Below are 15540 nucleotides of genomic sequence, written 5' to 3'. Positions count from 1 at the left end.
ATCTGACACTGTGAACAGCCTCTGGATAGAAAGATGTTTTATTTATGCTGCACTTATGGGTGAAACTGGGAGCCGTGATACATTTTCTAATTGTAGCTGGGTGTGGTGTACACAGCATGATTGGTCTGTGATTGAGGGATCGGATTGGGAAATCTGCAGGGCACCTGTGGTTACTTCTATTAAAGAATGATTAATGTCTCATTGATCGATACTGCGTGGAATTTTTCATATTTTGTTGCATACACTGACGCCACAAAGCATGTTCGGAATGGAGTTTGTTGCATAATATCCCCCTTGTGAATCACACTTGAAGATCGCACAATCGCAGGCAACTGGATTGACTGGAGCACAATTATGTAACCATCTGCCACTCACTGTATCCTGCTGGATAAATAATCCTGCTTTTATTAAAGGGATTCATTAATGGGTGGCACAGTGGGTTAGCACTGCTGCCTCACAGCACCGGTTCAATTCCCAGCTTGGGTCACTGTCTGTATGGAGTTTGCCCATTCTCCCCGTGTCTGCGTGGGTTTCCTCAAAAGTCTGATAGCAGCAGGGAAGAAGCTGTTCTTGAGTCAGTTGGTACATGTCCTCAGACCTATGTATCTTTTTCCCAACGGAAGAAGGTGGAAGAGAGAATGTCCGGGGTGTTGGGGTCCTTGATTATGCTTTTGCCGAGGCAGCGGGAAGTGTAGACAGAGTCAATGGATGGGAGGCTGGTTTGCGTGATGGATTGGGCTACATTCATGACCCTTTGTAGTTTCTTGCGGTCTTGGGCAGAGCAGGAGCCATCCCAAGCTGTGATACAACCAGAAAGAATGCTTTCTATGGTGCATCGGTAAAAGTTGGTGAGAGTCGTAGCTGACATGCAAAATTTCCTTAGTCTTCTGAGAAAGTGGAGGTGTTGGTGGGATGTTCTTGTTGGTCATTCTTAACTATAGTGTCGGCATTAACTATAGTTCCGCATCCTCGCCACTCTCTGGGTTAAAGAAGCTCCTCCTGAATTCTCTATTGGATTTCTTGGTGACTGTCTTATATTGGTGGCCTCTAGTTATGCACTTCCCCACAAGAGGAAACATTCTTTCTGTAGGTCCTCCATCAAAAGCTTTGTCGGCCAGTGCAGACATAACAGGTTGAATGGCCTCTTTCTGCTCCGTCATTTCTACAATTTCAAAGTGTGACATTCTGATACTTCTTGTATTTAGACAGAAAGGTTCAAGCAGTCCCAGCATGTTCAACCTTTTCTTAACCCGCCCTCCTTTGTTTACTCTTTGGGTGTCGGTGAGAGTGACGGAGGCCACAGGGTTGTGATAATTGAATCTCACTGAAGGCAGCAGAAAAGTAATGATGTGTCACAAAGGTGTGACGGGGTGGCTGGGAGACTGTTGGTCAGTCAAGCCTCAGATACTGTGCTGCTCTGCAAAACAAGATCTTGGAGTCAAATGCCCCACATAGGATGGTTAGCTCGCAAAATTTGACCACAGAAGGGGCGGCACAGTGGTGAGCACTGCTGCCTCAAAGCGCCAAGGACCCGGGTTCAATTCCGGCCTCGGGTGACTGTCTGTTTGCACAGTCTCCCCGTGTCTGCGTGGGTTTCCTCTGGATGCTTCGGTTTCCTCCCACAATCCAAAGGTGTGTGGGGTAGGTTGATTGGCCATTGCTAAATTGACTTTAGTGTCAGGGGGATTTTTATTTATTCATTCATGGGATGTGGTCGTTGCTGGGCCAGCATTTGTTGTCCATCCCTGAGGGCATTTAAGAGTCAACCACATCGCTATAGGTCTGGAATCACATGTAGGCCAGATCGGGTAAGGATGGTAGATTTCCTTCCCTAAAGGACATTAGTGAATCAGATGGGTTTTTCCGACAATCGACAATAGTTTCATGATCATCAGTAGACTTTTAATTCCAGATTTTTATTGGATTCAAATTTCACTATCTGCCATGGTGGGATTCGAACCCGGATCCCGAAAGCATTGACCTGGGCCTCTGGATTACTAATCCAGTGACTACACCACTACGCCACCACCTCCCCATTAGCAGGATAAATGTGTGGGGTTACGGGAATAGGGCCTGGGTAGGATTGTGGTCAGTGCAGACTCGATGGTCTGCATGGCCTCCTTCTGCACTGTAGGGATTCTCTGATTCTAAGCAGATACAAAAGGGAGACACCTCTTGTTTTACCGTTCCAATATTCTCTCCCACTTGTTTAAGTTTAAAGTTGATTTATTAGTGCCACAAATAGGCTTACATTAATACCGCAATTAAGTTACTGTAAAAATCCCCGAGTCACCTCACTCTGGCGCCTGTTCGGGTACAATGAGAGAGAATTTTAGCATAGCCAATGCACCTAACCAGCATGTCTTTCGGGCTGTGGGAGGAAACTGGAGCACCCGGAGGAAGCCCACACAGACACAGGGAGAACGTGCAGACTCTACACAGACAGTGATCCAAGCCAGGAATTGAACCGGGTCTCTGGAGCTGTGAGACAGTAGTGCTAACCACTGTGCCACCGTGCTGCCCACGTTCTCCCCATGTCAGCGTAGGTTTCTTCTGGGTGCTCCAGTTTCCTCCCACAGTCGAAAGAAAAGAATAATAAAATCCCTAACAGTGCAGAAGGAGGCCATTGTAGATAAGCCATGTTATATTGCCGCTTAATGTCCAAAGATGTGCAGGTTAAGTTGATTAGCCATGATAAATGCGTGGGGTTACAGGGATAGGGCCTGGGCGTAGAGTGGTGAGTGAGGAGGTGTGGGGTTTCAACCTGCGTAAGATGCTCTTTCGAAGAGTCGGTGCAGACTCAATGGTGTGAATGGCCTCCTTCTGCACTGTCCGGATTCTATGGATCCCATGGTGGGATGCTGATATTCCTCATTGAGAGGCCGAATTGCGAATTAAGAATTGATCACATTGCTATGGGTCTGGAATCACATGTAGGCCAGATCAGGTGAAGACAGCATATTCCTTTCCTTAAAGGACATTAGTGAACCAGATGTTTTTTTTATGGCAATGGTTTCGTGGTCATCATTATACTTTTAATTCCACATTTTTATTGAATTGAAATTTCACTTTCTGCCATGGTGGGATTTGAACCCACCCCCAGAGTCTCTGGATTACTAGTCTAATGACAAAACTACCATGCTAATCATGCTACCGCCACAGTATCACACAAAGCAACAACAACTTGCATTTATATAGCACCTTTTTTTATTCATTTGCGGGACATGGGCATCGTGGCCAGCATTTATTGCCCATTCCTGGTTGCTGGAGGGCAGTTGAGACTCAGCCACATTGCTGTGGCTCTGGAGTCACATGTAGGCCAGACCAGGTAAGGACAAATGATTTCCTTCCCTAAGGGACATTAGTGAACCAGATGGGTTTTTCTGACAATCGACAATGGTTTCATGTCCATCAGTAGATTCTTAATTCCAGATATTTTTTATAGAATTCAAATCCTGCCGTTTTTGGATTAATAGTACAGCGATATTACCATAGAATCCTACAGTGCAGAAGGAGGCCATTCGGCCCATTGAGTCGGCACTGACCACAATCCCACCCAGACTCTATCCCTATAACCTCAATGCATTTATCCTAGTTAGACCCCCTCACATTAGGGGCAATTTAGCATAGCCAATCCACCTAACCCGCACATCTTTGGACTGTTGGAGGAAACAGAACACCCAGAGGAAACCAATGCAAACACGGGGAGAATGTGCAAACTCCACACACACTGACTTAAGCTGGAAATTTGGTTACAGGATGCTGCAAGGCCTGGATAGAGTGGACGTGGAGAGGATGTTTCCACTAGTACGAAAAACTAGAACCAGAGGGCACAACCTCAGGCTAAAGGGATGATCCTTTAAAACAGAGATGAGGAGGAATTTGTTCAGCCAGAGAGTGGTGAATCTGTGGAACTCTTTGCCGCAGAAGGCTGTGGAGGTCAGGTCATTGAGTATCTTTAAGACAGAGATAGATAGGTTCTTGATTAATAAGGGGATTAGGGGTTCTGGGGAAAAGGCAGGAGAATGGGGATGATAAAATATCAGCCAGGAGTGGATTCGATGGACTGAGTGGCATAATTCTGCTCCAATGTCTTATGGTCTTATGGGTCCCTGGCGCTGTGAGGCAGCAGTGCTCACCATTGTGCCACCATGCTGCCCATTAGACCATCGCTTCCCTTAATGTAGTGCGATGTCCCAAGGTATTTAATTGGTGGGATATCAGACAAAAGTTTGAGAATGTTTTAAATATCTTAAATAAATGCTGCTGGACAGGGAGGCAATGTAGTTCAGCAAAGGCAGGGGGTAACAGGTGAACAGGATTTGATTCAAGTTAAGATAGTTTGGATGTTGGAGATGAATGCAAAAGCCTGATCTATACCTACAGGATGAAGCCTCGGTAACCTTTTGGAAATCAGTACCACTCAGGCTAACAATGAACAAAAACCAGGTCAGTCGCTGCATTCCTCAGCTCTTCAAAGCATCGTATTCATCACCTCTGACCGGAATGTGCAACATGCAGACTCCAAACAGGTTTGACAGCTTGTTCAAGGTGCGAGACATTAACATGACGTTGTGTCACATCTGTGCAATGTACACACAGCTCTATGTTAAATTATTATTGTCCATTAACACGGGTGATCCAATACATACTTACATTGAAACTTAAATTAAAACTTGAATTAAAAATTAAAGTGAAGCTGACATAACACTGAGAGGCCTGGATAGAGTGGACGTGGAGAGGATGTTTCCACTAGAGAGAGAGACGAGAACTCGAGGACGCAACCTCGGAGTGAAGGGACGCTCCTTTAAAACAGAGATGAGGAGGAATTTCTTCAGCCAGAGGGTGATGAATCATTGCCACAGAAGGCTGTGGAGGCCAGGTCATTGAGTGTCTTTAAGACAGAGATAGATAGGTTCTTGATTAATAAGGGGATCAGGGGTTATGGTGGGAAGGCAGGAGAATGGGGATGAGAATCATATCAGCCATGACTGAATGCGGAGCAGACTCGATGGGCCGAGTGGCCTAATTCTGCTCCTATATTTTATGGTCTTATGGCATGACACTCAGTATACATTCCAGAAACAGGTCATTTGGCCCAACTGGCCAATGCTGGCATTGATCTATCACCTGCTTCCTCCCACTCCAATTCATCTAATTCTCTTACCTCATCCTCCTACTCCTTTTTTCTTCATGTGTTTATCCAGTTTCCCCTTAAAGGCATCTATATTATTCGGTTCAATCACTCCCTGTGGTAATGAGTTCCACATTCTAACCAATCTTTGAATTCCCCACTGGCTTTATTACTGATTACCATCATTACTGATTATTTATGACCGGTATTTGCAGGCATGTTGTGAGTCTGGATCAGCAATGAAATATTGCAACACCACCTCCAATCCTCCCACCTTCCCTTCAAATTTTGATATCTGCCAGAAATTGAGAAATCGTCCTAAGATAATATGGTGTTGTGGATAATAGAAAAACCTTGGCAGGGATGGGGGTTGGTGGAGGTTGTGAGGGGTGGGGTGGGGGGGGGGGGGTGGGGTGACGTGCAGAAAACACAATTAGCATGTTTGTTTATCGGAAAAAATTCCTGTTAAGAGAGATTGATCTTTTGTTTGTTCCCTTTTGATTTGATTTGATGTGGTTTATTATTATCACATGTATTAGTATACAGTGAAAAATATTGTTTCTTGTGCGCTATGCAAAGCATACCATTCATAGAGAAGGAAAGGAGAGTGCAGAATGCAGTATTACAGTCATAGCTAGGGTGTAGATCAACTTAATGCAAGGTAAGTCCATTCAAAAGTCTGACAGCAGCAGGGAAGAAACTGTTCTTGAGTCGGTTGGTACGTGACCTCAGATATTTGTATCTTTTTCCTGATGGAAGAAGGTGGAAGAGAGAATGTCCAGGGTGCGTGGGGTCCTTAATTATGCTGGTTGCTTTGCCGAGGCAGCGGGAAGTGTAGACAGAGTCAATGGATGGTTTGCGTGATGGATTGGGCTACATTCACGACATTTTGTAGTTTTTTGCAGTCTTGCTCAGAGCAGGAGTCATACCAAGCTGTGATACAACCAGAAAGAATGCTTTCTATGGTGCTTCTGTAACAGTTGGTGAGAGTCGTAGCTGACATGCCAAAGTCTCAAGTCAGGATAATGAGTGACTTGGAGAGGGAGTTGATGGTGGTGGTGTAGAGGGATGTATTTTACACAGAGGGTGGTGGGGGCCTGGAATGCGCTGCCAAGTAGGGTGGTGGAGGCAGACACGCTGACATCGTTTAAGACTTACCTGGATAGTCACATGAGCAGCCTGGGAATGGAGGGATACAAACGATTGGTCTAGTTGGACCAAGGAGCGGCACAGGCTTGGAGGGCCGAAGGGCCTGTTTCCTGTGCTGTCCTGTTCTTTGTTCTTTGTTCTTTGGGTGGATTCTCAGAGGCTTTTTCCCAGGCTGAAATGGCTGCTACGAGAGGACACAGGTTTAAGGTGCTAGGGAGTAGGTACAGAGGAGATGTCAGGGGGAAGTTTTTCACACAGAGGGTGGTGGGTGAGTGGAATCGGCTGCCGTCAATGGAGGTGGAGGCAAACTCGATAGGGTCTTTTAAGAGACTTCTGGATGAGTACATGGCACTTAATAAGATTGAGGGTTATAGGTAAGCCTATATATAGGCCTAGGTAGGTAGGGACATGACCGGCGCAACTTGTGGGCTGAAGGGCCTGTTTGTGCTGTAGTTTTTCTACGTTCTAAAATGGGGATTAATCCGGGATAGTCAGCATGGATTCGTGAAGGGCAAGTCGTGCCTCACAAATTTGATAGAATTTTTTGAGGAGGTAACTAAGTTATGAAGGTAGGGCAGTTGATATCATATACATGGATTTTAGTAAGGCGTTTGATAAGGTCCCCCATGGTCGGCTTATGATGAAAGTAAGGAGGTGTGGGATAGAGGGAAAGTTGGCCGATTGGATAGGTAACTGGCTATCTGATCTGATCAAAGACAGAGGGTGGTGGTGGATGGAAAATTTTTGGACTGGAGGCAGGTTGCTAGCGGAGTGCCACAGGGATCAGTGCTTGATCCTCTGCTGTTTGTGGTTTTTATTAATGACTTGGAGGAGGGGGCTGAAGGGTGGATCAGTAAATTTGCTGATGACACCAAGATTGGTGGAGTAGTGGATGAGGTGGAGGGCTGTTGTAGACTGCAAAGAGACATAGATAGGATGCAAAGCTGGGCTGAAAAATGGCAGATGGAGTTTAACCCTGATAAATGTGAGGTGATTCATTTTGGTAGGACAAATTTAAATGTGGATTACAGGGTCAAAGGTAGGGTTCTGAAGACTGTGGAGGAACAGATAGATCTTGGGGTCCATATCCACAGATCTCTGAAGGTTGCCACTCAAGTGGATAGAGCTGTGAAGAAGGCCTATAGTGTGTTAGCTTTTATTAACAGGGGGTTGGAGTTTAAGAGCCGTGGGGTTATGCTGCAACTGTACAGGACCTTGGTGAGACCCCTTGGAATATTGTGTGCAGTTCTGGTCGCCTCACTATAAGAAGGATGTGGAACCGCTGGAAAGAGTGCAAAGGAGATTTACCAGGATGCTGCCTGGTTTGGAGGGTAGGTCTTATGAGGAAAGGTTGAGGGAGCTAGGGCTGTTCTCTCTGGAGCGGAGGAGGTTGAGGGGAGACTTTAGAGGTTTATAAAATGATGAAGGGGATAGATAGAGTGAATGTTCAAAGACTATTTCCTCGGGTGGATGGAGCTATTACAAGGGGGCATAACTATAGGGTTCATGGTGGGAGATATAGGAAGGATGTCCGAGGTAGGTTCTTTACTCAGAGAGTGGTTGGGGTGCGGAATGGACTGCCTGCTGTGATAGTGGAGTCAAACACTTTAGGAACATTTAAGCGGTTATTGGATAGGCACAAGGAGCACACCAGGATGATAGGTTTCAGATAAAGCTCGGCACAACATCATGGGCCGAAGGGCCTGTTCTGTGCTGTACTGTTCTATGTTCTATACATCTGCTGCCCTTGTCCTTCTAGATGGTAGCAGTTGGGAGTTTAGGAGAATAATCTCAGAGAGATTGTAGGGTGGATGGGAAATTAGGAAATAAACATTGTATTCTATCCTTAAACAAAAGAAAAGCACTGTGGATGCTGGAAATTTGCATAAGAACAGGAGCAGGAATAGGCTGTTCAGCTCTTCGAGTCTGCTCCGCTACTCGATCAGATCATGGCTGATCTGATTGTGACCTCAACTGCACTTTCCTGTCTGTCCCCCATAACCCTAAACTCCCTTGTCGATCAAAAATCTATCTCACTCTGTCGCCACACTACCAGAAGGATGTGGAAGACTTGGAGAGGGTACAGAAAAGATTTACCAGGATGTTGCCTGGTATGGAGGGCATTAGTTATGAGGAGAGGTTGGAGAAACTTGGTTTGTTCTCACTGGGACGACAGAGGTTGAGGGGCGACCTGATAGAAGTCTACAAGATTATGAGGGGCATGGACAGGGTGGATAGTCAGAAGCTTTTTCCCAGGGTGGAAGAGTCAATTACTAGGGGGCATAGGTTTAAGGTGCGAGGGACAAAGTTTAAAGGAGATGTATGGGGCAAGGTTTTTACACAGAGGGTGGTGGGTGCCTGGAACTCGCTGCCAGGGGAGGTAGTGGAAGCAGATATGATAGTGACTTTTAAGGGGTGTCTGGACAAATACATGAATAGGATGGGAATAGAGGGATATGGTCCCCGGAAGGGTAGGGGGTTTTAGTTCAGACAGGTAGCATGATCGATGCACACTTGGAGGGCCGAAGGGCCTGTTCCTGTGCTGTAATTTTCTTTATTCTTTGAATATATTCAGTGACCCAGCCTCCACTGCTCTCTGGAGAAGCGAATGCCACAGACTCACAACCCTCAAAATAAATTTTCCTGGTGACCCTTGGTGTCCAAAGATTCTGATTCTGACAAAGTTGAGAAGCAGTGGGTTGCTGGGTGATGCCAGAGCTGTTAGAGTGAACAGTTGAGCTCATGTGCCAAGTTTTAAGGTCTGAATTATGGGGAAAAATGAATTAAATTTTGAACTATACTAGCCATATAGATATTGTGGCTACAAGAGCAGGTCAGAGGCTGGGAATTCTGCGGTGAGTAACTCGCTGACTCCCCAAAGCCAGTCTACCATCTACAAGGCACAAGTCAGGAGTGTGATGGAATACTCTCCACTTGTCTGGATGGGTGCAGCTCCAACAACACTCAAGAAGCTCGACACCATCCAGGACAAAGCAGCCCACTTGATTGGCACCACATCCACCACCTTACACATTTCACTTCCTCCACCATGGATGCACACCCTGGCAGCAGTGTGTACCATCTACAGGATGCACTGCAGCAACTCACTAAAGCTCCTTACACAGCACTTTCCAAACTCACAATCTCTTATCACCTAGAAGGAAAAGGGTGGCAGGCAGATGGGAACGCCACCACTTGGAAGTTCCCCTCCAAGCCACTCACCATCCTGACTTGGAAATATATCGCCGTTCCTTCATTGTCATTGGGTCAAAATCCTGAGCTCCCTCCCTAACAGCACTGTGGGTGTACCTACACCACATGGACTGCAGTGGTTCAAGAAGGCAGCTCACCACCGCCTTCTCAAGGGGCAATTAGGCATGGGTAATAAATGCTGGTCTAGCTGCCCACATCCATACATAGAACAGGCCCTTCGGCCCACGATGTTGTGCCGAGCTTTGAGCCATGAAAGAATCCTCACAATGCCTCCCAGCACAAAGCAGCCTGGGATATGTTGATTTGATTTGATTTGATTTATTATTGTCACATGTATTAACATACAGTGAAAAGTATTGTTTCTTGTGCGCTATATACAGGTAACAGTGGACTCCCGTAAAATAGGGGGAAGATTGGTCACTCTGACACAGGCACAGTATAAACCTTCGCCATCGCAGGGTTCTGGGCTGTGCAATAGGGTGGGTGTGACCCTCACCCCTGACCCTGACCTGCTCTCACAGCGCTCCACTGCAATTCAATCCAATTCTCTTCCCGCACCTGGTGGTGCACTAAGGCAGGCTTTCATCTGTTTTCCACAGCTAGTAACTTCCGGAACCGGTCACTGGTCTGTCGGCAGCCACCTCCCCCACCCGCCCCCCCCCACAAGTAAAGCACCCCTTATGGGCAGCCGGGTTCAATTCCCGGCTTGGGTCATTGTCTGTGTGGAGTTTGTACATTCTACCCGTGTCTACGTGGGTTTCCTCTGGGTGCTCCGGTTTCCTCCCACAGTCCGAAAGATGTGCTGGTTAGGTGCATTGACCTGAACAGGTGCCGCACTGTGGTGACTAGACGAATTTCACAGTAACTTCATTGCAGTGTTAATGTAAGCCTTGTGACTAATAAATAAACTGTATTTTTAATTTATTTCCCCCAGAGTTTTTTACTTTTAAAAAACTTAATTTAAAAAAATGTTGGTCCATCCTTAAAGTTACAAATCAAGGAAAACCCCAAGGCTTTTTACTCTTATGTGAGGAATAAAAGAATGACCAGGGTGAGGTTAGGGCCGGTCAAGGACAGCAGTGGGAACTTGTGTATGGAGTCAGTAGAGATAGGCGAGGTGATGAATGAATACTTTTCTTCAGTGTTCACCAAGGAGAGGGGCCATGTTTTTGAGGAAGAGAAGGTGTTACAGGCTAATAGGCTGGAGGAAATAGATGTTCGGAGGGAGGATGTCTTGGCAGTTTTGAATAAACTGAAGGTCGATAAGTCCCCTGGGCCTGATGAAATGTATCCTAGGATTCTTTGGGAGGCAAGGGATGAGATTGCAGAGCCTTTGGCGTTGATCTTTGGGTCCTCGCTGTCCACGGGGATGGTGCCAGAGGACTGGAGAATGGCGAATGTTGTTCCTCTGTTTAAGAAAGGGAATAGAAATGACCCTGGTAATTATAGACCGGTTAGTCTTACTTCGGTGGTTGGTAAATTGATGGAAAGGGTCCTTAGGGATGGGATTTACGACCATTTAGAAAGATGCGGATTAATCCGAGATAGTCAGCACGGATTCGTGAAGGGCAAGTCGTGCCTCACAAATTTGATAGAATTTTTTGAGGAGGTAACTAAGTGTGTTGATGAAGGTAGGGCAGTTGATGTCATATACATGGATTTTAGTAAGGCGTTTGATAAGGTCCCCCATGGTCGGCTTATGATGAAAGTGAGGAGGTGTGGGATAGAGGGAAAGTTGGCCGATTGGATAGGTAACTGGCTGTCTGACCGAAGACAGAGGGTGGTGGTCGATGGAAAATTTTCGGATTGGAGGCAGGTTGCTAGCGGTGTGCCGCAGGGTTCAGTGCTTGGTCCTCTGCTCTTTGTGATTTTTATTAATGACTTAGAGGAGCGGGCTGAAGGGTGGATCAGTAAATTTGCTGATGACACCAAGATTGGTGGAGTAGTGGATGAGGTGGAGGGCTGTTGTAGGCTGCAAAGAGACATAGATAGGATGCAAAGCTGGGCTGAAAAATGGCAAATGGAGTTTAACCCTGATAAATGTGAGGTGATTCATTTTGGTAGGACAAATTTAAATGTGGATTACAGGGTCAAAGGTAGGGTTCTGAAGACTGTGGAGGAACAGAGAGATCTTGGGGTCCATATCCACAGATCTCTAAAGGTTGCCACTCAAGTGGATAGAGCTGTGAAGAAGGCCTATAGTGTGTTAGCTTTTATTAACAGGGGGTTGGAGTTTAAGAGCCGTGGGGTTATGCTGCAACTGTACAGGACCTTGGTGAGACCACATTTGGAATATTGTGTGCAGTTCTGGTCACCTCACTATAGGAAGGATGTGGAAGCGCTGGAAGGAGTGCAGAGGAGATTTACCAGGATGCTGCCTGGTTTGGAGGGTAGGTCATATGAGGAAAGGTTGAGGGAGCTAGGACTGTTCTCTCTGGAGCGGAGGAGGCTGAGGGGAGACTTAATAGAGGTGTATAAAATGATGAAGGGGATAGATAGAGTGAACGTTCAAAGACTATTTCCTCGGGTGGATGGAGCTATTACAAGGGGGCATTACTATAGGGTTCGTGGTGGGAGATACAGGACGGATATCAGAGGTAGGTTCTTTACGCAGAGAGTGGTTGGGGTTTGGAATGGACTGCCTGCAGTGATAGTGGAGTCAGACACTTTAGAAACATTTAAGCGGTTATTGGATAGGCACATGGAGCACACCAGGATGATAGGGAGTGGGATAGCTTGATCTTGGTTTCAGATAAAGCTCGGCACAACATCGTGGGCCGAAGGGCCTGTTCTGTGCTGTACTGTTAAAAAAAAAGCCAATGCTCAGAATGGACCAGGCAAACCCAAACCCATTCCTTTGCTTGTTTCAAAAACCAAATTCCAATTCGATCCAATCCATGGTCCTTACAAGGTAGAAACAAAAGCCAAGTTTACAAAATAAGGCATTGCATCCCATCTTATGCTTGATCTGACACTTCTTCTTAGCCAGAAGGTATTTTCTCAGAGAGTGGGTGACCCTGGGTGGGCATGCATTCCCCTGGTGTGAGTGCATGTTGCAATCTGGGTGCTGGACTCCAACTCCCTCTGACGTCAGGGCGCGTATGTAACGCATGCGCGGTTTGGAGTTTGGTTCCTGGACGGCTGGGAGATTGGCGCCTGGATGGCGAGGAGCCTGGCGCATGCGCAGTTTGGTGTCCGGACGGCTGGGAGTTTGGCGCCTGCGCACCGGTTCCCGGCTCTCGGGCAATGGCGGCCCACCTGAAGAGGCGGGTGTATGAGGAGTTCACCAAAGTAGTCCAGGTCGGCCAGCTTTTCACAACTCTAACTGGTTTCCCTGCAGCTTTAGCCGGAGTATTTTCTCCAGTATTGCGTCCCCTCCCCCCCCAACATTGGAGTTCAAGTGACCGACCGTCAGGACGCTTCATGCGGCTGCGGCCGTCAGGAAAACGGCCTCTTGCTCAGGCCTGAGGCCTAATACCACCCCCCTCCCCCCCCCCAATCAGTTCACTTTAAAAATCTCCCTCCAATTAAAGTTATGTGGGAAAACAGATATTTGCTTAAGGAAAGATTTAGCTCCTGAAAATTACATATTTAAATTTTTGAACAATCTTTGTTAGACTATATCTTTTGCAGAACCTCCAGAGTTACTGATCTGTTAAGAATCAAGTGCTTTAGAAGTATTTTTAATGTGGGAAAATAGATATTTAAGATAGGTCTTTCAAATGTACAATAGGATTTTTCAGAATCACGTTTTTTGTACAATCCTGTATTAAAAATTTTATATAATTTTCTGTAAGGTTCAAAGTTACTGTTCTGTAATGACTCAAGAATGTTTTTGATTTGGTTTATTATTGTCACATATTGGGACACAGTGAAAAGTATTGTTTCTTGTGCGCTATATAGACAAAGCATACCGTTCATAGAAAATAGATATTTGCTTCAAAAAAGGCTATCACCAGTGTGAATATAAACTTTCTAAAATTATGTATTTCTTTAAATTTGTACATTTCTTCTAGTTTTATTATTTTTTGCAGAAGGTTCAAGGTTTATGTTTTGTCAAGAACTTTAACAGCACATAGTTTGTGGGAACTTCTGGAGTGATAGTTTCCGTTTGCATTGACCCTGCAAAAAAAATTCTGCAAATCCTCTGCAGTAATTAGGAACAGGTGGAGGTCATTCAGCCCATTGAACCTGTGCTCTCATTTGATTAGCTCATGGATTGGAGTTACTATACAGATCAGCTATGTGTCTTGGTTCCATGTCCTTTAATATACCCTTGCCCAACAAAAACAAAGTTTTTTTAAAAAAGTGTACACTTCAGGTTGATAATGACCCTTTATCAATCATTGTTAACCTGAAATGTGAACTTGTTTCCACAGATGTGGTTGGACTTCCTGAGTATTTCCAGCACTTTTAAATTTTTATTTCAGATTGTCAAGATCTTTGGTAAAAATCTTATCAATTTCTGCTTTGAAATTTTCAATTGATCTCAAGTCATATCCTATTCTGGCACCAAGCCTCAACAGCTTTTTGGGACAGCGAGTGGGCAATAATGAGATTGCTGCCTATTACAAACCAGCGGTCCTGATCTTTGCTTCCAGATCGTTGGAAATTTTAACAGATTTGCTCGCACATTTGCTGTCATTGGTTAATGAACAAGTTCAAAATAAGGCACCGAGGGACTTTGTATTGTGGCTTCATGACTATCGCTGAGTGCACTTTCATTCCCCAATGCTAAATAATTAATTTAAGAAATTCCACTGATGATTTTTGAAGATCAAACACCTGTCTTAGAGCAGGTCATAATTATAGACACATTAGCAAACCTCCCCACAGAAAGTCAGAGGATTTTATGCTTGATGGTCACAGGAACATTACAGCAAGTAGAACACAATGTATAGTTGTGCTGTTGAAATGCAGATGAAATGGATGCTTGAGTTGGTTGCAGTTCTGGCTACAGATCTGAAGCCCGTCTTCGTCGTACTATAGGTCAGGTGAAGAAACAGGAGACATTGTGGCTCCTGTATTCAAGATGATATTCCATGAACTGGAGCTCCGCCAAAACTGTTACTCGTATCCTAACAGACACCAAGTCCTGTTCACCTATAACCTCTGCGCTTGCCAGTCTATGTTGGCCTCCGGTCTGCCGAATGATTCAATTTTAAAATTGGCCAACAATGCCTTCGGCAACCTAAGTCCTGAGATGTCCAGTGGATGTGCAAACTGCTATATAAATGCAAGTCTTTCTTTTAAGTGGGGCAGCACGATGGCACAGTGGTTAGCACTGCTGCCTCACAGCGCGCTTATCCGCTTGTGCAGCATGGTGTCAGTCTTTGTTCGATTACATCCTATGTTTAAGGCTGAGATAGACAGATTTTCAAATCAGTAAGGGAATCGAGGGTTATGGGGATAAGGTGGGAAAGTGGAGTTGAGGATTATCCCATCAGATCAATCATGTATTATTGAATAGTGGACCAGACTCGATGGGCCGAATGGCAAAGTTCTACACCAGCATCTTACGGTCTATGACGTTTTACTACATCGAAGGCTCAATGTAAATACGAGTTGTACATTATTTACATCTTGCTATTTGGGTACAACATTGACACTGGATGGATCATTAATTATAGAAATGATGATTTCTATAATGGAGCAACTGAACCACAATGTCAGTCTTGCACCTGGCCAATAAGAGGAGATCGGAGATCTTGAAGTATTGCTGGGCTGGAGGAGGTTAAGAGATTGAGAGTGGGGTAAGGGTATAGAGGCATTTGAAAACTGGGAGTATGTACAAGAGTCATTGATCTGAAATGTCATTCATTGTCCACTGTTAAAGCTCTGAAATAGGGTGTTGGTGAGGTCACACCTGGAGTATTGCATGCAGTTTTTGGTGTCCTTATCTGAGGAAGGATATCCTAGTTATAGAGGGAGTACAGCGAAGGTTCACCAAACTGATTCCTCGGATGGCAGGTCTTTCATATGAGGAGAGACTAAGTCAGTTAGGTTTATATTCACTGGAGTTTAGAAGAATGAGAGGAGATCTC

General features: G+C 45.4%; 1 protein-coding gene across 1 annotated transcript in view; it reads left to right on the top strand.

The window, feature by feature from the left end:
* Nucleotides 1-12695: 12695 nt before the first annotated feature.
* Nucleotides 12696-15540, top strand: part of ints4 (integrator complex subunit 4) — a 56418-nt gene continuing 53573 nt past the window's right edge. The window contains exon 1 of the mRNA XM_078222596.1: nt 12696-12796. Within this exon, the coding sequence (XP_078078722.1) occupies nt 12743-12796 (54 nt within the window). The 5' untranslated portion in view covers nt 12696-12742. The remainder of the gene's footprint in view (nt 12797-15540) is intronic.

This window comes from Mustelus asterias, chromosome 10 (genome assembly GCF_964213995.1).
Source record: "Mustelus asterias chromosome 10, sMusAst1.hap1.1, whole genome shotgun sequence".
In the NCBI taxonomy this organism is placed as follows: Eukaryota; Metazoa; Chordata; class Chondrichthyes; order Carcharhiniformes; family Triakidae; genus Mustelus; species Mustelus asterias.
The sequence above is the reverse complement of the archived record's forward strand: the minus strand, read 5'-3'. Positions and strand labels throughout refer to the sequence as shown.